Source organism: Stereum hirsutum (genome assembly GCF_000264905.1).
Source record: "Stereum hirsutum FP-91666 SS1 unplaced genomic scaffold STEHIscaffold_1, whole genome shotgun sequence".
NCBI lineage: Eukaryota > Fungi > Basidiomycota > Agaricomycetes > Russulales > Stereaceae > Stereum > Stereum hirsutum.
This window is the reverse complement of record NW_006763131.1, coordinates 1,530,016-1,549,904: the sequence shown is the minus strand read 5'-3', so window position 1 is coordinate 1,549,904 and position 19,889 is coordinate 1,530,016. Positions and strand designations below refer to the sequence as shown.

General features: G+C 52.2%; 9 protein-coding genes across 9 annotated transcripts; 5 read left to right on the top strand and 4 right to left on the bottom strand.

Annotated features, from left to right (window-relative positions):
• Positions 1–763: 763 nt before the first annotated feature.
• Positions 764–1,414, top strand: STEHIDRAFT_46342 (uncharacterized protein; the record flags this gene model as incomplete). Its single annotated transcript, XM_007297928.1, has 1 exon — positions 764–1,414. One exon carries the CDS (start codon positions 764–766, stop codon positions 1,412–1,414), a length of 651 nt encoding a protein of 216 aa, XP_007297990.1.
• Positions 1,415–1,698: 284 nt separating this feature from the next.
• Positions 1,699–4,609, top strand: STEHIDRAFT_136171 (uncharacterized protein; the record flags this gene model as incomplete). Its single annotated transcript, XM_007298644.1, has 3 exons — positions 1,699–1,985; positions 2,053–2,355; positions 2,454–4,609. Exons 1-3 carry the CDS (start codon positions 1,884–1,886, stop codon positions 4,605–4,607), a joined length of 2,559 nt encoding a protein of 852 aa, XP_007298706.1. The 5' UTR covers positions 1,699–1,883.
• A 176-nt stretch (positions 4,610–4,785) lies between these two features.
• On the bottom strand, positions 4,786–6,021 carry STEHIDRAFT_88976 (NAD-P-binding protein; the record flags this gene model as incomplete). The annotated part of the gene is made up of 5 exons (XM_007298200.1): positions 4,786–4,837; positions 4,922–5,084; positions 5,181–5,464; positions 5,538–5,736; positions 5,808–6,021. The coding sequence occupies 5 exons, from the start codon at positions 6,019–6,021 to the stop codon at positions 4,795–4,797; spliced, it is 903 nt and encodes a 300-aa protein (XP_007298262.1). The 3' UTR covers positions 4,786–4,794.
• A 1,001-nt stretch (positions 6,022–7,022) lies between these two features.
• On the top strand, positions 7,023–7,759 carry STEHIDRAFT_47525 (uncharacterized protein; the record flags this gene model as incomplete). Its single annotated transcript, XM_007297998.1, has 3 exons — positions 7,023–7,140; positions 7,194–7,498; positions 7,661–7,759. Coding segments are annotated over 3 exons (522 nt in total), but the record flags the coding sequence as incomplete, so codon positions are not given.
• A 3,361-nt stretch (positions 7,760–11,120) lies between these two features.
• On the bottom strand, positions 11,121–12,285 carry STEHIDRAFT_151514 (uncharacterized protein; the record flags this gene model as incomplete). The annotated part of the gene is made up of 2 exons (XM_007298643.1): positions 11,121–11,399; positions 11,479–12,285. The coding sequence occupies 2 exons, from the start codon at positions 12,283–12,285 to the stop codon at positions 11,121–11,123; spliced, it is 1,086 nt and encodes a 361-aa protein (XP_007298705.1).
• A 429-nt stretch (positions 12,286–12,714) lies between these two features.
• STEHIDRAFT_46265 (autophagy protein 12) lies at positions 12,715–13,131 on the top strand (the record flags this gene model as incomplete). Its single annotated transcript, XM_007297918.1, has 3 exons — positions 12,715–12,852; positions 12,912–12,974; positions 13,036–13,131. Coding segments are annotated over 3 exons (297 nt in total), but the record flags the coding sequence as incomplete, so codon positions are not given.
• A 1,357-nt stretch (positions 13,132–14,488) lies between these two features.
• STEHIDRAFT_46411 (uncharacterized protein) lies at positions 14,489–16,526 on the top strand (the record flags this gene model as incomplete). Its single annotated transcript, XM_007297938.1, has 5 exons — positions 14,489–14,596; positions 14,696–15,194; positions 15,255–15,832; positions 15,901–15,993; positions 16,056–16,526. The coding sequence occupies 5 exons, from the start codon at positions 14,489–14,491 to the stop codon at positions 16,524–16,526; spliced, it is 1,749 nt and encodes a 582-aa protein (XP_007298000.1).
• Positions 16,527–16,650: 124 nt separating this feature from the next.
• On the bottom strand, positions 16,651–17,552 carry STEHIDRAFT_47306 (uncharacterized protein; the record flags this gene model as incomplete). The annotated part of the gene is made up of 2 exons (XM_007297991.1): positions 16,651–17,408; positions 17,486–17,552. 2 exons carry the CDS (start codon positions 17,550–17,552, stop codon positions 16,651–16,653), a joined length of 825 nt encoding a protein of 274 aa, XP_007298053.1.
• Positions 17,553–17,886: 334 nt separating this feature from the next.
• On the bottom strand, positions 17,887–19,595 carry STEHIDRAFT_88963 (Endonuclease/exonuclease/phosphatase; the record flags this gene model as incomplete). Its single annotated transcript, XM_007298199.1, has 7 exons — positions 19,384–19,595; positions 19,296–19,317; positions 19,129–19,232; positions 18,758–19,062; positions 18,601–18,704; positions 18,109–18,543; positions 17,887–18,053 (listed from the first exon to the last, which is right to left on the bottom strand). Exons 1-7 carry the CDS (start codon positions 19,582–19,584, stop codon positions 17,887–17,889), a joined length of 1,338 nt encoding a protein of 445 aa, XP_007298261.1. The 5' UTR covers positions 19,585–19,595.
• Between the last annotated feature and the right edge of the window lie 294 nt (positions 19,596–19,889).

Sequence of the window (19,889 nt, the reverse complement as noted above, 5' to 3'; positions counted from 1 at the left end):
TTGAACCATCGGCCCTGACAAAGTGTCCCAAAAGCTTCCGATGCTTGGTTTGTTTCCGAGTGGCGCCATGCTTTGAGCCACGTGCATGGGCCGATCACTGACCCATCCACTCGGCTCATCATCATCACCACACTTTTGACTTGTTTTTGACCACGACGTCGTCCGTGTACGGAACTGTCCAGTTATCCATCCCTACAATTCTACCTTAGATACGGTCAATACATAATCTGATTACTCCTCTTGGGAACTACATCATTCGCCTGCGGCAGTGGTGAAGATCTTGAGACTTCCAAATGACACGTTCCAGTTCTGAAACAAACATAACTTGTCGGCCGGGCTACCTCGCAATGGAGGTACGTGAATCGGTGCAATGTTTCATTTTCTGCCGTCTGATTATTCACCTCTCTTCCAAACCGACATGACGATGCCAGAGCTCTCCAGACGATCAACCGGCTTAGGTTTTGGCTTGGGCGAACCCCGCACCATATCAAGCATATCCTCCGCATGTATCGCTTCGGACAGCTTCTGCCACGGCGAAGGTTTGCCTGAAAGCTCTGATACACAGTCTCATCCTTTCATGCAGCCTATACGCGCATCACACTCATCATCATCTTCGCTCCATGCCGCCCATGTCGCCCTGAACCCACAAACGGATCAACCCTCCATACTTGTCCAACCCGCCGGTCTAGATGCCCACGACATTCAAGACATCCCCGTCAGGGAAGCCCGTCCATCACCCCGCTCATGCCCTGCGACTAGTCGGATGCAATCTTGCGGTGCAGGACAAGTCGAACAGCCTTCTCTGCGGCGACATAGGACCTTACTCAGTGCTGAGGCCTCCCCCGCCAAGCAGGCCACGGAACTCAATTCTTTACTCGGAAACGCCAACTCAAAAATCAAGTCCGGTACCTCCATCGTCTTTTCTCCCACGATTCCGCCACCAGGATCATCGCCACAGACTATCTCCATGATCAACCAGCCACTCACCCTGGAGAAAGCTCAATCGAAAGCGAGAGTAGAGGTCGACTTATTGCTTTCTTGTGACACGTTCGTCCAAGGACAGAGCATCTCGGGGCAATTGGTTATCCGTACTCCAAAGAGGTCGAAAAAGAAGTCTCCCGTCTTGATGAAGGATGGGAAGTTGCGCATCATCGGGTTCGAGTGTCTCGCCGAGAGTACTCACAGGCATGTGTTCTACCAATGCAGTCAACGCCTGGAGGACGTGAGCTACGCCAGCGATCAGATCTACTTCGACGGTCCTGAGCAAGGCGATGAGGAAGGTTACCGCAGCTGTCGAGAGGGGATCCACACTTTTCCATTCGAGATGTGTCTGCCTGTCAAGCAAGAAGGCGGGGACGCGAAGGGGACGGTGGATATGCCAGGTGTCGCAGTGCGATACATCACGATGATGTGAGAGTTCATTCTACCTACCACTTTTAATTACCCTCGAATACTGACAGCCGGCGGGAAGATCAATCAAGGTGAAGGATCCCGACACAGGAACTCGTTCTCTCGCGCACTTTTACCGTGTCTGCTCGGTGTGGCCACAGCTCTCCCTGCAGAGCGTATTGGTACCAGCCCCGCGGCCGCTCGTCTCAACTGCGGTCAAATCATTTCCCCGTGGGGATGGAAACACTTGCCCAAGGCTTAAGCTCACAGCACGACTGCCCCGTTTAAGCTACTTCGCGGGTCAACAGTGCTACGTCCAAATCCACGTAGAGAACACTAGGCAACGTGTTGTGCGTAGCGTGACCCTAGTGCTGGTCCAGACAACAACGGTCTACAAGCCCCGCCATCCGAAGTCGCAGAAGGTCGGTATAGTGGAGTCTAGCAAGTACTCTGAGTCCGTCGTCGTCCGGGAAGTGGCGGAGAGTCGATTGGAGATGGGAGAATATGGTGTCAAAGGACATGCGAGTGCCAAAGGCTGGTGGATTGGAGTAGCCGCAGATGAGGAGAAAGACTTCTGTCATTCTATCATGATACCAGTATGTCCTCCTCATCACTATGTCCGCCATTCCTGCAGCTGAATCATGCCTGGGCACTTCTCTTCAGCAGGATTGTTTATCTGTCGCGAGGTCAAAACTTTTGGCCGTCGACTATGCTATTCGCGTCACGATTTCAGGATCTAGTGACGTCTCTGTCGCACTGCCAATCAGGATCGTCAATATGCTCTCCATCGACTCACCGCCGTTACTCTGCGCGGGTGGAGCGGATAATCTCAACGTCGATCAATATCGGTGCATGAACGGCATCGATGTGCCCTCAAAAGGGCACTTCAACATAGACGAAACAAAGGCTGGCGCCGGAACACTGCCCTCTTATAGGACGAAAGCGCCTTCCCAGCTTGCCTACCAGGTTCGTAACTTCCCTGAACGTTAACCCTGAACGCGCGCTTAAGCGCACCTTGTGGCGTCCATTCTTACTGATCAACCTGTCGAACAACCTTGAAGCAGACCCCGATGTCTATGGACGCCCATGCTCGTCCTTATTCGAACACAACGACAGAAAGCACAGCCTCCTCTCCAACCCTTGTACGCTCATCTCCGAAACGAGTCACGTCGGACGAGAAACGAGCGCGACATGAAGAGCTCGTCGTAACAAACCACTCTCCGACATCTTCATCTGAGCATTTGTCGGAGGGAACTCGGAATCACTCTCGTCTCTCTTCCACCGGAGATCCAGATTTGGAGGAGGGACCAGGCACGTCAAGATTGACTCGATTATCGAGACGCACGGCAGAAGCTCGTACGGGTTCGCGTCTCACCGCCTCTTCGGCATCAGAAGACGAGATCGATCGTCTTCTGCGTCAAACGAGGCAGGCACTAGAAGACGATGAACCATTACCAAGAATTCAACTAGGAGACATACCGCAGGAGGAAGAAAATGACGACGTGACACCAAGACCGAGCATCCTCCCTTCGTCTTCTTCAACGTGTTCACGGCCGCTGCCATGTCTTCCCTCGACTTCGAGCAATATTCTCGACGTCTCAATTCCCTCGCTCACCACTCAGCGCCGCGCCGTCGAGGCACTCTACGCGTCCCACGCCACCGGAACCTCGAACCTTAACTCAAATCTCGAAACCGAAATCAAAGTCGAATCATCCTTTGCGCGACGCGTTCGAGAAAAACTATCCGCGTCTGGTCTTCCCAGCAGTACCGCTCGTAACCACCCCGGGCCTTCGGACACGCATTGTCAGCCAGGGACGTTGGATAACGGATCCTCTCTTGAGGGTGGATCAACGTTGACGAAGATTCCATCCACGATACGCCGTCGATTGCCGTCTCCCCCTTCTGAAAGACGCGCGACCGCCGCTTCAGCCGTTTCTGCTTTCGTCTCGTTTGGGGCGGCGGGGAGTGAACTCCGTCGTCACGCACCGACGACGGCATCGACATCAAACATCGCAGTCAACCGTGACAGCGACCACGATGTTTTGAGTTCGAACACTACAACTGTCGATGGTTCCTCCCTCGCATCTTTATCCCCATCGAGAACAAGAAACACAGAGGAGTTGCCAAAACCTGCCTGGACCAGCGCACAGGCTAGCCTGACTGATGGGTCGGGTAGTTCTGCTTCAAGTTCTTCTTCCGACTCGGCGTCCAACACAGGCCGAAGTTTGACAAGCTCGCGTTCAAGTTCACGTACGGATGATTGCCATCATCATCCAAGCCAGTACGATCACGGCAAGCGTGCGACTCAGGCCGGCAGGGGTGGCGTGTCCTGTTCAACCCCTCTGGGATGTTATGATCCTGATGATGCTTTTGATGAAGAAGATGATTTTAATCGTACGGAATCACGGCCTTCATCATCAGCTTCATCACCGCCTGCAGATACAGCTCAGGGCGAGGTGGCGGTGTCGGATCTCCCCGCCTCTCATAACGAACTGGATATGGATACGGACCATGGTTCATTGATATCTCCTTCGTCATCGTACCGACTCGGAGACATAGCCCCTTCGAACCGACCGGCACACTCACACCCATCTGATACCACTGCAATAGAAGGACACAAACGCCGCAACCGATTCTTCCCTCGTGAACAGGAACAACCACGCACGCCCGATTCGGCCGGGGTGCCCAAGCACACTGCTCCCATTTTCCCTCCTCCTCCCACATCTACGGCTACGGACGGTTCACACCTCGCTCTCAATAGCACTCTCAGGCTCGCGCAGCCCGCCTCCATCAGCGCGACTCGATCTCAGTCCCAACCCCAACCACAAACTGCCGCAGTCGAATCATCACTCTCGACGTCTCCTCGGAGTAGAACTGGCGGATCGAGGATCCCCATGATTCGGTCTCGTACCGATGGAGATGCTCTCACTGGTGGTGGTGGTGGTACTACTAATGGCACCTCGAGTCCGGGACCCAGACGGTTCCCCAAGCCCAAGTCGGTTAATTCGCCTAGGGTTAATACGGGCGAGGTATTGAAGGCGAGGTTGTTGGCTGGATCTACGGCGAGTCCGGGTGCTGGGCTTGGGGGTGCCTCGGGGAGGGGACTTTCGGCGAAGAGGACGGCTGAGGAGGACGACGCTGGTGCTGGTGATGCTGCGGTGGTCCGGTCGTCGGTGAAGGACAGAGTGAGGATGTTCGAGCAGCAGATGAATGTGTAGATTAGATGAATAGAGTTTTTCGGACAATCGACGACTTAAAAATTCGCTTCACGAATGACTAGGGGCTATGATACAGTTTGCAAGTTTCAAAGCGGGTGGTAGAGATACAAAGATGCGTGATTATGACGAGACTTCTTCTGTGTATGCGAGAGAACTATAAACGCCCCCAAACTTCTATCGCCAAGGTCTAGTTAATGACGCTGCCGCCGTTGACGTGGAATACCTGACCACTAAACATCGCAAAGGTAACAGGGGTAGTTATTAGCAATAGGTATCTCAACATGACGGAGGAGAAAAAAAAACCAAATACGAACGTGATGTAACTGGAATCGGCACTGGCGAGGAAAACGAAAGATGTAGCGATCTCGACCGGTTGGCCTGCACGTCCGAGTGGTGTCGACAATCCGAAAGTTTCCTTGCTTTCTTTTGTCATAGTAGCAGGAATGAGCGGTGTCCAGATAGGTCCTGGGGCGACGGCTATCGACAATGATGGTAATAAAAGACAAAAGAAACAAAAGATCAGAGAACATATTATGGAAGAGAACCGGTGGAGGTATAGGAAGGTATACGGACCGTTGACACGAATACCCTTCGACGGCGCAACCTGGTTACTCAAACCACGCATGAATCCGATCATGGCACCCTTCGTCGCCGTGTAGTCGATTAGCTCCGGATGACCGATGGCGAAATTGATGGAGGCGTTCATGACGATGGAGCCGCCTTCTGGCATGCTTGGAAGAGCGGCCTTGACAATGAAGAAGAAGGAGTGGAGGTTGACTTGGAAGGTCTCCATCCAGTCTTCGGTGGGTAGGGTGGTTATGTCGGTGTTTGCGTGTTGGAGGCCGTGGTTGAGAGCGCTATACAGTACATAGATAGAGACGATTAGAATGAGAAGGTAATTAAAAGAAGGTGCGCGCGGGATCAGCATACAGGACGTCGATTGTGTCGCCATGCTCCGCTTTGTGCTTCTTGATTAACTCTTGACAATTTTGCTCGGAGCCAAGATCAATTTCGACAAGGGTGATCTTGCGCTTGCCACCTGTCTTCTTGTCGATATCATTCTTCGTCTCTTCCACATCCTTCTTCTCCTGCGGAAGATGGGTCAAGGTGACATCCGCACCCTCAAGAGCTATTTGACAGAAATAAACGCACCCAGTGAGCCTAAGATAGGTTAGCTGAGCAGGTGCGGAAAGTGCGTACCGTAGAGGAGAGCGACAGAGCGACCGATACCACTGTCCCCTGCAGTGACAATGGCCTTCTTGCCCTCGAGCTTCCCGGCAGCCTTGTATGGCTTTCCGTCAGCGGTAATATCACTCAGAGGTGGAGGGTCGAGCTTTTGCTGCGTGCCAGGGAGATCCTGGTCGAGGACGGGGTATTTGAAGCCACGCTGAAATTGTTTTGGGATTTGAGACATAGTGCAGAAGATGGAGTGGTTTGAGTGGTTGGATTGTGTCAGTCGCTGAAAACGAAGAGAGGTTAGGTATTATAAGGCGGGGAGGGTACATGACGTCAGAATCAAGAGTTGCGTCAGTCGTCGTCAGAGCGAGCCATAGCGAACAGTCAGTTTCCACAATGATTTCTTTTGCTCAGCGCTGACGTGCTAATGTCCATTCTCTGAGGTAGATGTGGCTTTGTTGTGCAAAGAGAGCTGGCGAGGCGAACAATGGAGTGAACAGGTCACCCTGAGTATAAAATTTGCCGAGATTCCGCAGAGAGGAGCGCCGGCGGTTCATCCTTGGCTGGTCCACCCCATGTAGGTAGCAAAGAGGACCTAACCGAGAAAGGCATGCAACTGTTCCACAGCAGCATGCCACTACTGTAGAGTACGTGGGGCAGCAAGTTAAGCGATGGAGGCAAACAAAGGCTAATCTGAGTCCGGACGGAGAAGTGACGGAACAATTGAGCCACGTGGGGAATATCGGGATGACGTCATAGCTGAAGTCTTCTTAAATAAACGAGCGCAAACAGCGGGCGCTTATCCTGAGAGAGTACTTCGCCACAGACGGTCACGATCTTCAGCACACAAACGGCAAGTCTTCTCGAATCCGACTTGGGCCAAACTTGCTCATCTGGGCCGTTCTGCGCTGGTATAAAAACAGAAAGAAACACGTTTTTGCGTGGAGCGTGCCGCACCTTGCTCTCGAGGCTTTTCTCTCCATCGACTCGTGTCGAGCGGGTCCCGCGCCGCGCAGACTTATAGTTTGCTCCTCTCCTTCTGCCTCGAGGACCGCCACTAGTCCGGGTCAATCAAACCCCAAGCTGCGCCGTTGGCTCTAACCTTTCCGGAGCTTTCCACAGTCTATATACCCTTTTCGCCATTACCCCCTCCCTTCTGCTCTTCCGCCTCCCATCTAATCACCCCCCTTCTGAGCCACCTGTCACTAGCTGTTCCTGTTCTCGTCCCTTTCTTTTCGAATGGCATCCAAATCATATATCGGTCTCCCTCCGGTACCGCAGGACCTCAAACCTATCGCCCCCTTCCTCCAACGTGCTGAGGAGGTCAAGCAACAGGATCCTATCATTTCGTATTGGTGTAAGCACACTCCCACTCTCTATCTCTCGCCTCTCTTCACATGTTATTTGTAGGTGCATACTCTGCTGCTCAGGTTGGTATCAGCCTCAAAGCACCAGCTCCCGCCAACCGGACATTCCTCGCGGCACTTCTTACTAAGCTAGAGTCCCTCCGGGTGTCCATCGGTCCCTGTGACGCTGTTGATGTCGAGGCCGCCTCTACCGCCTACGTCGAAAATTTTGCTCTCCGTGTTTTCACCTCCGCGGACAATGACGATCGTGCCGGCCACGCGTCACTGACCACGGCCAGGAAATTCTTCGCCGCCGCCACATTCTTCGAGCTCCTCAAGCTCTTTGAAGACAAGACTGCTTATGAATCAGTAAGGCATTTTTCGCTCCCCTTATCTGTCTAGCTCTCGTACTGACGGCCCTTGTCATTCATTCCCATCCATTACCATTCCATCCCACTACAAACCCGCGTTTCGTCCTCCTGTTCGTTATCGATATTGCGCATTTGAACTCGATCGTTCGCTCGCACGCAGCACGAGGACAAGATTCGATACGCAAAATGGAAAGCTGCTGACATCAACCGCGCGATCCGCGAGGGGCGTAAGCCCGTCCCCGGACCTGCAGGCGGAGAGCCTCCTTCTGAGCAAGAGCAGCACCCAGGAAGCATCTCTATATCCCCCTCTCTCGAAATCCCCCTCCCTCCTTCCGGCCCTCCTACCGCTGGCATCCCACCTGCAAAGTCTTCAACCCCTCCTCCTATTAACTCCCAACGCGACGATATCCCACGGATGCCTTCCTCCGTGGCGCAGGCCCAGAATCAGAGATTTGAAGATATCAAGAGGTCCACGGGAACGCCGGGATCGCCTGCGGATTGGAGTACGCAGGCGACTACGGGCGGTGCTGATAGTCGGATGGATGGTAGGTTGGAGTTACCTGGACGCAGCTCGGGCGCCAGTAGCCGTACGGGGACACATAGCGGGAGTGGACAAGGCAGTGATGGGCAGGAAGGGCGTGACGAGGACGGTCTCGAGGATTTGCCATCGCGAGTGCGCTTCACTTCATCAACGGCCAACGGCTCGCATAGCTCGAAGATAGATCGTCATTCTTCTTCGTCGGGTTCGAGCCGCAAGAGCGGCAGCAGTTCCTCAAAATTGCACCGTTCGTCGTCGATCTCGTCCGGCACAACTTCGTCTTCGAAACACTCGAACAAGTCTTCGTCGTCTGCATCTCGTCGTAATCGCACGACCTCGCTCACTGCTGCTTCGGCCGCGCAGAAGCCATCCACGGATGCAGGCGCCGATGGTCAGAGGAAAAGGCATCGGCACATGTCGATGGTGTTGGAGTCGAGACCGCGCGATCATTCGCCACCTTTGGCATCTGCTCCAGCGACGACGGTGACGACTCCAATTCCACCCCCTCCTCCCGCTACATCTCATAAGTCAACATCTGCGCCTGCCTCGGCTTCGACAACGGAAGCACCACGCGTATCCTCCCCGACACATTTCGTGCCCAAGAATATGAACATTCCAGGCGCGCTAAATGTCAACGTATCCTCCCCTCTTTCACCCAATCCTACCTCCAATAGTGGCTCACCCCCGAGGGGAGGCTTATCTGGAATGGGAGCAGGAGCGGGAGGCCTATCGTCTTCTCCCCCACGGTCTTACGTACCTGCTCCCGGGAACGTCTACTCCCCCTCCTCCGTCGCCCCACCGCCTCCCCCTCCCCAAGTGGACGGACATGCTCCATATTCTTCTTATCCCTCCCAGCCTTACGCTTCTCAGCCTCCGCAACCCCCTTATCCCTCTCAGCCGTCATACCCCACCCAACCCACGAATTTCTACGCCTCCGCTCCCCCACCCCCGCCTCCCCCTGTACCTGCGAAGGCGCCGTCCCCGCCACCGGAGTTGACGCCGTTGATGATAGCGAAGGCGCAGAAGCATTGTAGGTTCGCGATTTCGGCTTTGGATTATGAGGATGCGGAGCAGGCGAAGAAGGAGTTGAGGGCGGCGCTGGCTGTGCTTGGGGAGTGAGTGTGTTTGGAATAGGAGCAGCAGCAGGAGTCGAGGAACGAAAGGGCAAGGATAATTTGAAGGAAAGATCCGAGGAATGGATGGTTTGGAGGAACTATATTAGGGCTCGTGCAACGGCTTTGTTGCTGGCAATTTTCTGTGTTATTCCTCTTTTTTCTTGTGGATTGTTTGTGTTTTACCGTGCTTGTTCGATTACTGGGTTTCTTCTTCTCTTTTCTCTACGTAAGTTAGTTCGACTGTCCTCGATTCTCTGGTATGTACCTTACTCCCCTTTGTTCGGTTCTCGATCATCTCCGCGCACCCCATCTATCCCATCTTCATCTCATATCCGTCGAGTACCCCTATGCATAGTTTGAATCTCATCTCATCGTATATACCAGAAGTTAACTCACAACCTCCGTCGCTCCACGGCCCTCTTCATCGTTATTAATCTACGGCCTCAGGTCTAGGCCAGTGCTCTTGGTCGCCGCACCGTATCAGTCGGTTTATTCTCCAAGTTGGCTTGGAGCGAGCCTTCATGGGATCCACCCAGAGTCCTGTATGAATTTGTATCGTTATCGTGCTCCCTCATTGACAGATAGTTGTGTCTATTCTCGTCGTTAGTCGTCTGCACAAACCGCGTTCGGCAACTTCTCATGACGGCGAGAACTGAAGCTCAAGTCTAAGTCTGAGAGAAGACGAGCTCATCTCAATATCAATGCGCATACGGAGTGGTCTTCCTTCTATACGATCGCAAGTGACTATAACTGTCGTCATTCTTCATCTCTGCTCTGTAGTCTGCGTCCCCCTTTTTTTTTAGATGAACACGACCATGGACACGCTCGAGAGAGAAGAAGTTCAGCTGAGACAGCGACGGCCTTCCGAAAGAAGTCAGCGTTTCGTCGTCGTCGTGGTCAGTGACATCAATGTCGTGGCAACCCTTCGATCTCAAAGAGTGCACGTATACAGTAGATCTCAGGCTCCTATTCATCTTCGTCCATCTCGCCGACGTACGGTGCGAGCTCAAGCTCAAGCTCAGGCGCTCAATCAATCACAAGCCTCCCGCCTGTCAGTGCCACCACTTATTCTATTAAATACGATAATCCTCATATCGCACTGGGTGACACGATGTGGCCATACCATCCGCCATGTGCTCGAGGATCAGGGCATATCCTAAATGGGTGCTCACAGGTGCTCGCTCAAATGATCAATGGGGTGGAAGTGGGAGTACTTGGAGATGGTCAAAGGACTTGGATGTGGAAGGACGGGATCTGTCATTTTTGGCACGACTGTCGCGAATTGGAAGCGTCTGGGTTCCTGAAGACTCCACAATGTGCATACTCGACGAAGTTCGGAGGATCTGGGGTCTGAGACCAGCTGGATGGAGAAGAAGCAGGGAGGTGTGGTGGTCAGATCTGGAAGTTAAGATCGCCAGCTGTGGACATGGGAGTAGGAGTGCATGATGGGTGTACGTGTATGAGCAGTAATGAGAGCATGACAGACCTTGTGCTTGTGCCCCCGACATCACTCAGCACCGTGCCAACTAAACGGACAAGTAAAGAAGCGGCTTGGGTGTGTATGTGGGTGCGTTTCCGTGCGTGTAACTCTCGCGTGGCTCGGGTTGCAAGGTTATATCATTTCCAATCCGGACATAGAACATACGAGGGTAGCTCCATACTGACGATGATCGGTGAGCGTGCGAGGCTGAAGCTGAGGCTGAGGATGTAATTAGATGAATGTATAGAGAAGATGCTGCAGGATGCCTTGAGGTAGGGCGTGAGAGGATTGCTGTGGGAAACTGAACGTCAAACAAGGCTCCGGATGGCCATAGTATACACCAATTAAAGCAGATATAAATATCTGCGTAGAATAGAAGAGTAAACGTCTGCCCGCGAGCAGTAGGACGTACGAGTACAAGATAGCGAAGCTTACAGGGTGTTCATGGCATCATTTAGAGTCTCGCGGGCGCAAATGTGGTGCCACCCTAGTGATCGTGGCTGGCCTCTTGAGTATGATTATAATTCTCCATGGGTAGCGGGCTCATCATGCTGATAGGGCTATCGAGAAGTGGGTCAGAATCTTCTGTGGATAAACGCGCTAAGCTTGGATGTTTGGGTCCCAGAAGATTAGGAGAAGAAGGTGAATGTGGCGGTCCGGAGGATTGTTGAGTATTTTGGGTATTTGAACGGGAGGAGTTCTCGAAGTCCACCGAAGGTGTTTCGGCAGCGTGGAAGGTCGCAAGAGCAACAGACAGTTCGCCGAGCTGACAATTATAGCAGCATGTTAATATGTGTACGAGTTCAATCGGAGGAACAGAGCGTTGGTAGAATGCAAGTGCTGACCTTCCCCATAATTGCATCAATCTCTTCCTTTCGGCCCACGAACCTGCTCTCCGACTGCTCAAACTCCGCATCCCTATCCTTCTTTTGCCAATCGTCCCCTTCCCAGTTATCTCCCACCCGGCCCTCCTCATTCAGCTTCTCGCCACCCGTACTCCCCCTCCTAACCCTTGCTCCCCTCTTTGCCGCAGTCTCTCCAATGCTCTCCATCGTGATATGCATGTTCGCAATGTCTGCCTGTAACCCCCTTATTCTCCCTAGATGTGTCCACAGCTCTTGTCTGGCACCATCTGAACTTGTGCTGGGCTGTCCTCCAGGAGAACTGCTGGACCCAAGCCCCCGTGGTTGGATGACGCCTAGCGGAACACCTGTGAACGGATCGTAAAGTGTCTGCTGATTCACCTTCGGCGTTGTATTCGCGGGATTCGGACTTGCTGTAGCAGAAGACAGTACCGTCTCTTCATCCTCTCCCACCACCGGTAGCCTATTTGCACCAAGCGTTCCCGCACCTCCTAAACCTCCTGCCCCGGACCTAACGCCAGCAGGTACGTCGATCTGAGGCGCCGGGTCGAATTCTGGTCTATGACCATGCAGCTCTGCGAGTACAGCATCATGGGGTGTGCTGAGGGCAGTTGTGAGAGCTCGTTTCTTGACTTCATCAGCGGTCGGGTCAGGGAGTGCACCGGGTACGAGAGGGGTGTGTTCACGGTCAAGTGAGGATCTTCCGCTTGGTCCTGCGACCGATTGTCCTTTATTAGGAACTGGGCGACCACTAGTCGTACGCGAACCAAGCCATGAGCCACTGAACATTTCTGTTTGATATTGTGTGAGGAACTAGTGCGGACAATGAAAGCAGAAAAGCTGGACGTGGGCGTTGTGGCGAAGAAAGAGATCTTGGCCACGCCACAAGCCATTATACCCCGGAGATTGCCGGGCTCTACACGATCGAGGAAGTCGAAGAGCGAGTTGTGCGAACGGAAACGTTGTTGCCAATGCCACTGCTCACGCCAGTCCTCCACCAATGCCGCCGCTGACGGCCAGCCCTGCTACAGAGCCTCGCGTCATTCCTTCTTCATGGACCGGCTTTGACGCCGTTACGGACCCAGAGGCGGTTGAAGCACTCAACACTTACAAGAAGAAGGATCCGTCGAAAGGTGCGCGCTCCGATACGCGAAGCGTAGGATTGTTTGGAAGGCTGAGTGGTGAAATGTTGTATGATGGGTGATACACTGGGAAATAGTGATTATCTTATTCAAGGCGGTGGGAAATGCGCCCATCATGAAGCAGAACTTCTTCAAGGTGACCGTGTCGAATCGGTTTCAAGCCGTTATACAGTTCCTGAGAAAGGAGTTGGGCTGGAAGGCTAGTGATCCTTTGGTACGTCACTTTTCTATGTCTTTATGCCGTTATACTGAAGATAATATCCATCATGTTAGTTCACCTATATCAACTTGGCATTTGCGCCAGCTCCCGACGATACGGTCGCCAACCTTTACAAGGTTTGTCTTGTCCTCCCTGCGTTCAAGAGGCCGGAGATACTAGTGTGGTGGTTCCATCCAGTCTTTTGCTACCGATGGACGTCTTATAGTGAACTACAGGTCAGTTCACGCCTCAGCGTTGTCTTGGAGAGCCATATTAATAACGGTGATTCTTTAGCACCACTGCTGCATGGGGTTAATGAGCACTTGGAAGAACACTCTTTCTTGCTTCCTGCTTTCCTTTACCGATACTAGCCTCACGCTGGAACTACAGTATACCATGTGCAATACCACGCACTTTCCTCTGTCTTCATTTGATTAATATGTGTGAGCGGTTGGTTCGAGATGGCGCCACTCCAGAAACAGCACGCTCTCGCGACGAACCGTGCGAGAAAGGGGCACAAATACTAGGATGGCTTGTGAACAGCCTCCACGCTGACTCCAAGACTGGCAAGCAACACAGCGACTTCGATGGAACGCAGGGTGGACTCCAATGCGCTTGAAGCTCTCCAGACGTACAAGGCGAGGAACACAGCACAAGGTGCGTTCGCTTGTTCTAGTCGACTCACGACATCCTCATTTGCATCATATTGTCCTTCAGTGCGAATCTTATTCAAGGCAGTTGGGAATGCGCCTGTCATGAGACAGAATACCTTTCAAGTGACTGTTTCGAATCGTTTCTGGGTCGTTGCCAACTTCTTAAAAGGAAAGTTGGGCTGGAAAGCCGGTGAGCCCCTGGTACGTACAGCACATCTCTTCAATTATTGTGGACGGCAAGTATACGTTCGTATCCATGCTAATAAATCAACTGTGTACATCAGTTCACATACATTAACCTGGCCTTCGCTCCTGCTCCAGACGACACAGTAGCAAATTTAATCAAGGTATGGTTTCCTCCGACTTTCCTACAGAAGTACACCGCATCTGATGGCTTCATTGATAGGCCTTCGCAATCGGTGGAAAACTCATAGTAAACTACAGGTGGGCTTCCGATTATTGTGTGCGTTCAATACAAATGACTCATTCACGCGGTCGAATTCACAGTACAACAGCAGCATGGGGATGACTTCTATTCTAGAAAGGTTTCACAGCCTACCACAACGCCCTGGACATTACACGCTCAAGTAGTCGATAGCCGACGTGCGCTCTCATCCCAAACCGCAAAAGCTCTGCCATAGTGATCAGTTTTTGGCACGAAGTCGTTCAATGCTGTCCTTGCTTCGCGCCGCTCTGCACTGCCCATGGTCCGGGACATCCGAAATTGGAAGGAGGCGGCCTTCTAAAAGGACCAGGACTTATAAGTCATTCTGAATCGTGACAGCGTCCGGGCAAATGTTTGGCCAAACAGTTAGATCATTTGGTGTACTTGGGACCGCATGTTTGGGAATGAGGAACATTCGTTGAACAGTACAGCTTTAACATGCCTTAAGATCCTTCGGTATAAATATGTACACCACGAGTGTCAGAGAGTCAAGCCTTCCGCGCTTTACTCTCCTCTCCTCTCCTTCCTATTGAACTTGACTGAGTCTCCTGTCATGTCGCCCGTCATTAGACTCGATGCCCCCCAGCACCCCTTGACTGCCGTAACAATCTTCAAGTCTTCCAAGGCTGAGATCGTGCGGTCGTTCAAGCAGACTTTCCAGGTCCCGTTCAGTCTCCTACACCAACCTATCCGCACCGCCACCCATATTCCATCTTCACCCGCTATATAGACGCTGACATTTTAACTGTTCTATCCATAGGAAGGCCAAAATAAAGTCGAAATCTTCAACCTTCCAGGATCCATCGACACCGAATCCGCTCGCATCAATATTACCGGCCTCAGTGACCTCCAGCTCTTCGACGTCGTCTGCACAAAACCGAAATCATACATCTCCGGCGTCACTGCCAGCGCTTCCACCTTCGAATCCATCCGCATTCTCGAAGCCAAAAAGTCCGCCCTAGTGGCTGAGAGGGACACCATCTCTTCCGCCAAGACGTTTCTTGAAAGTTATTCTAAGACGTTGAAAGGTGAGGATATCAGTCCGGAGCAGGCAGAAGGTTTTCTGGACACGTATGTGAAGAGGGCAAGGAAGCTTGTTCAAGAGGGTGCAGAGCTTCAGGAGCAGATACAGAAGATAGAGCAGAAGATCCAGAAGGAGAGGGACGAGAGGAATAAGAGGAAGGGGAGTATGGACGGGACGGTGAATATTGTGGTCATGGCGAAAAGGCAGACGGAGGCGGAGTTCAAGTTGACCTACAGTAGGAGACGCCTCATTCTCACGCATCTACTAAGTCAGCTCATGTGTCTGTATCTTTTAGTCGCCCATGGCGCGTCTTGGACTCCGAGCTACGAACTGCATGCTACGACCGACTCGGGCAGGCCTGCTTCTTCAGTTTCTCTCCACTACCGCGCCAGCATAACTCAGACGACCGGCGAAGACTGGTCCGACGTACCCCTCACGCTCTCCACGGCCTCCATGGACAACGCCGACCAGCGCGTCCCTGAGATTCAGGCATTACGCATTCGACCTCCTGTTACTGAACTTCGTGTGCGATCATCACCACCGCATCCGGCAATGCGTGTTCGTATGGCCTCGAGAGGTGCAACGCGCTCTGCCACCTTTCCACTCCCTGATAGTTCGAATGGAGGCTCTTATCCTGAAAACTGGGACGAAGATGATGACGAAGAAGGCGAGCCTGGTGCCCCTGAGGGTGATTCGACGCCTGCCAGCACGGTGATCAACGAGAGTCCTTTGTCGCTCTCGTATACTGTGGAAGGACGGTCTAGCATTCCGACGGATGGCGTGGCTCATAAGGTATCTGTGGCCATACTGAAGTTTGAGGCGAAGGTTATGCACGTTGCAGTACCCCGTGTCCGGGCACAAGCGTACTTACAGGTTGGATCCTTCACCACCGTAGAATTTGGCTGTCGACCAGATGAGATCGCTAATGCGCCCGATTGCAGGCACAAGTCGTGAACAATAGTGACTTTAGGCTATTACCAGGCCCTGTCACGATTCTAATGAACGACAGCTACGTTTCCAAGACGTCCATCCAGGTCAGGACGATCCCCACTGTAAACATTTTCAGTCCGTTCTTACCAAGTTTTCCGCCTCCCAGGACATTGCCCCAGGCGACTCATTCGACTGCACCTTTGGTCCCGACACTTCCACCAGAATTAGCTACACTCGCAGCGTCAAGCGTTCCATGGCAGCCGCTAGCGCCTTCACCGAGCAATACACGACGACGACATACATATCTGTCATCAAGGTCCATAATCGCCATGCCTTTACCATCGACAAGATCGTTTTACGGGACGCGCTCGCGGTTTCAGACGACGAGACAAAGGTGAAAGTACTGTTGAAGAAGCCTCAGTCTCTTCTTGACGAACAGGACAGTTCAGAAGATCAGGAGGTCGAAGGTCTAGAGAAGGGCATCGCTAGATGGCGGGATACAATTGATGAGAAGGGTGGAAAGAAGGACGGGTTGTTTGAATGGATTTGTGAGGGACTAGAGGCCGGAAAGGAGATTAGTCTGGAGACGGTGTGGGATGTCAGGGCACCGGCTGATGTGAAGTGGGTGGAGAGTTAGACTTCGTAGGCAAGCCAAGTCCCGTCTCTAGTCAGAATAGTACATCACTAGTACACTACATCGGATAGTGGGATATTTAACGACTGCTTTACCTAGTCTCCAGAGTGAAAAATAGCTAAGAATTCTATGAGCTAGGTTCCTTCATGGCGTCCATGGCCTCCATCTCTGCCCTCTCATTCGCACTCTTCACGTATCCAGTGAGATGATCCGGCACCTCCTCAAGCATGTTTTCATCTCCGGGAACCGGGCTCCCAATCATTTGCCACACCGGGAGTGTGCCCGTCCAAAACTTCGCCCTCGTCTCCTCGTCACTCAAATCCCTTTTCTCGTTGTGCGGCCCTCCCCTCCTCAGTTTCGCGCTAGCGCTCACGATCTTCACCTTCACTATCTGCGTCGCAGTCATCTCGGCCTTGACGGGTGGAAAGCGAGTGTTGGACCAGCGATTAGGCACGACGGAGTTCAAAATGACTTCCACTGCCCAAAGCTTTTCAGCCTCGTCTGTCACCGGCGTGGCATAACCTTGTAGAACGGCGGACGAATAATTGTAGCTATGACCGTTTGGTGCTAGACTGAGGATAACACCGTGTACTTGGGTCGCGGCGATGGAGATGGGTAGACCATTTTCGATGTCGTCTTCGTCGCCCTCAGCACCGGTCTTTCTCACGAAACGATTGAAGCGTGAACTGACGTAGCCGTGCAGGTACAGGTCGAGTGGTTCGTCGAGTTTGATAGACTCGGGAGAGGAGTATGAAGCCATGACGCCGATTAGCGGGAGGATGGCGGGGAATGGGTCGGAGTCCGGTTCTAGGGATGCGGGGAAGGAACAGTGGACGACTGGTACGCTGTTGACGATCCGGTGGATTGTCTCATAGTCATACGCCGCTATTCAATGAGAAACAGATCAGATCATAAATGTCAAACTTAGCGAGTGTGGATGGGAAGATCAAACAGTATGTTACCTCGTTTTCTATATCGATTGACTGCACTCCGAGGATGTTTTGGATATGAGGCCGAAGAATCGTCCATGATGATCAAATAACGACTGGCTACGATGGTTGAAACGCTGAAAAGATGATTGGGCGCTTGTGATGTTTGTAGCGAACACCTTGGTCCTATATACCAACGGGCAAAAATATAGACCCCTGAGGACAGACAATCGGGGCTCCATCTTACCAAGACCCGTGATCAATTGATCAGCCTGAACGCCCCGGCGTAATTCCGAAGTAAGGATGCCGCGATGAGCACGCAGTCTGACGAGTGAAATGCATATGGATGCGTAGGATACATAGGCATGTGCAAGTACTCAAGAAGAACCTGCGCGACCACTCAGAAATATCTGGAATCGATTGTTGGAATTATGCTAACAATCATCGATACTCCATTGAATTTCTGCTGCCAAAGAAATATGGTCACTTCCACAAACGCCCATCTTCGGCAATCCTGGGTGAATGTCGTCCTTCTTGTGTGGTTTGAGCAAACTTAGCACAGAAGACGAGCGGTTTGGAGGGTCTATAATGAATATATAATCTGCAGTGGATGGGATGAGTAAAAAAGCTAGCAACAATGCATGGATATCACGTACCTAGGGACAGTTGCCAATAAAATGTGTAGTTTGTCCACTCAGGCTCAAAGGCGCCTTGATGATCCTTAGGTATTTGAAGTCTATCGCCACATCGCAGGACGTCCGGATTCGAAGCTTCGAAGAGAAGTCGTTGTCCTTCGTCGTAAGCACTTTTGGGGTATCTGATGGTCTCGTAAAGTGCAGTCAGCTCTTCACTGCTGAGTAGTCCGTCCGACTTCATCGCTACTCGTGCGTTCTTTATGACTTTATCGGTGTCAGCGGTTGTGCTGCCTTCGCCTTCTTCGTCCTCAGTGGCCTTCGGCGTAGTAATCGGAACTGTGGGGTCTATGCTCACGTGCACGACCCTTGAATCGGAAAGACCGGTTTCATGCGATGAGAGGAGAGGGAGACCCCTGAGAAGTGAATAGGCAGCTTCTGTGGGCTGGAAGTTGAAGTCTATAAAGGGAACCCACAGAGTTGACAAGGATTCAAGAGGTGAGTTGGGGCGCTTACCTCCTGCGAAAACGCACGGCCAGTTGACATGACCATTCTGGTCCCTGAACTTGATGACCTCTCGTTGTAGAATACCTGTTTGGCGTGAGCGTTCATAGATATACCTAGAGCGGGTCAGTACGAAGATGAGTACAAGACACAACATCTGGCTGCGTACTTGGGATGCCAGAAAAGGTGCGTGGTAGCAATCACTATGCCAAAGTCTTCGGTCCCAGTCTTCTTCAATGCCACGATAGAACCGATGTTCTTTGTCCTAAAGCTAGATCCTCGTCGTGTGCGTTCTTCTCCTTCTTCTCGCACGTCTTCATTGTCATATATGACGGTGCGGGCCCCCGTCTGAGTGAACAAGGCCTTGCGAAAAGCTATCAGACAGCCGTGTTTTTTCTGTGGTCCTGCCGCGTACGTATGCTCGTAGCCAGCTTGAGCAAGGAACGGTTTCAGTTTCTCCAGGCGATCGACTTCCTAGCAGGTAACCCAGAGCGTGAGTCAAGTGGTTAGTCAAAGATGGAAGAGGCTTTAGGAATTTACCTGCATGCAGAGAATGTCTGCGCCAGAGGACAGGATTTCTTGGTAGATCATATTTTCTCTCTGGTGCGCTTTTAAGCAATCACTAGTCGGAAACAGTTCACGACCTTCATATTATTTAAGGTTGTCACACATACGTCCTGTAAGCCTGTCCGCATAACATCACTTACGGACGAGAGTTTGAGCTAAGAGCTAAGGAAGGAAACTCCTGATAAGAGGAGATCCTTGGGACATTCGCAAGAGAACACAGAGACAAACATTCCATGTCATAATCTTCACAGTCTCTCCCTTTCCCTGAGCCTCCTGCACCTTCAACCAAGGCCGTTGAATTATTCGTCCCTTCTCATTGTCGATAGCCACGGCTACCGGACCAGCCTTGGCTCGCTCCGTTTTCTTGCGTGCACGTTCTTCTTGCTTCGCAAGCTGCTCCGGAGTAAGCTCGATCTTTTGTGAAGGCATGCGAGCTACTGTTATAAGAGATCGGGGGTGTGACAAGCCTAAAGACAAGCTAGAGAACCGATTGTTTCGCGGGCAAGTCTGGTGAACACGCCTATTGAGGCGGAGGAATGAACGCAGATGATGTATGTTGGCCAAAGAGTGCAGATTTGAGGTCCGATTAGAGAGCGTGCTGGTTGACGCAGAGACGAAAGAGAGCGGCGGACAACCTCAGACGAGCTGAGAGGAAATCGTGGAGAGATGATGTTCTGAGTCGAGTGAAGTCAGGCAAGGTCGCGTGGCACCTCGGTACCGACTGGTTAGGGCTC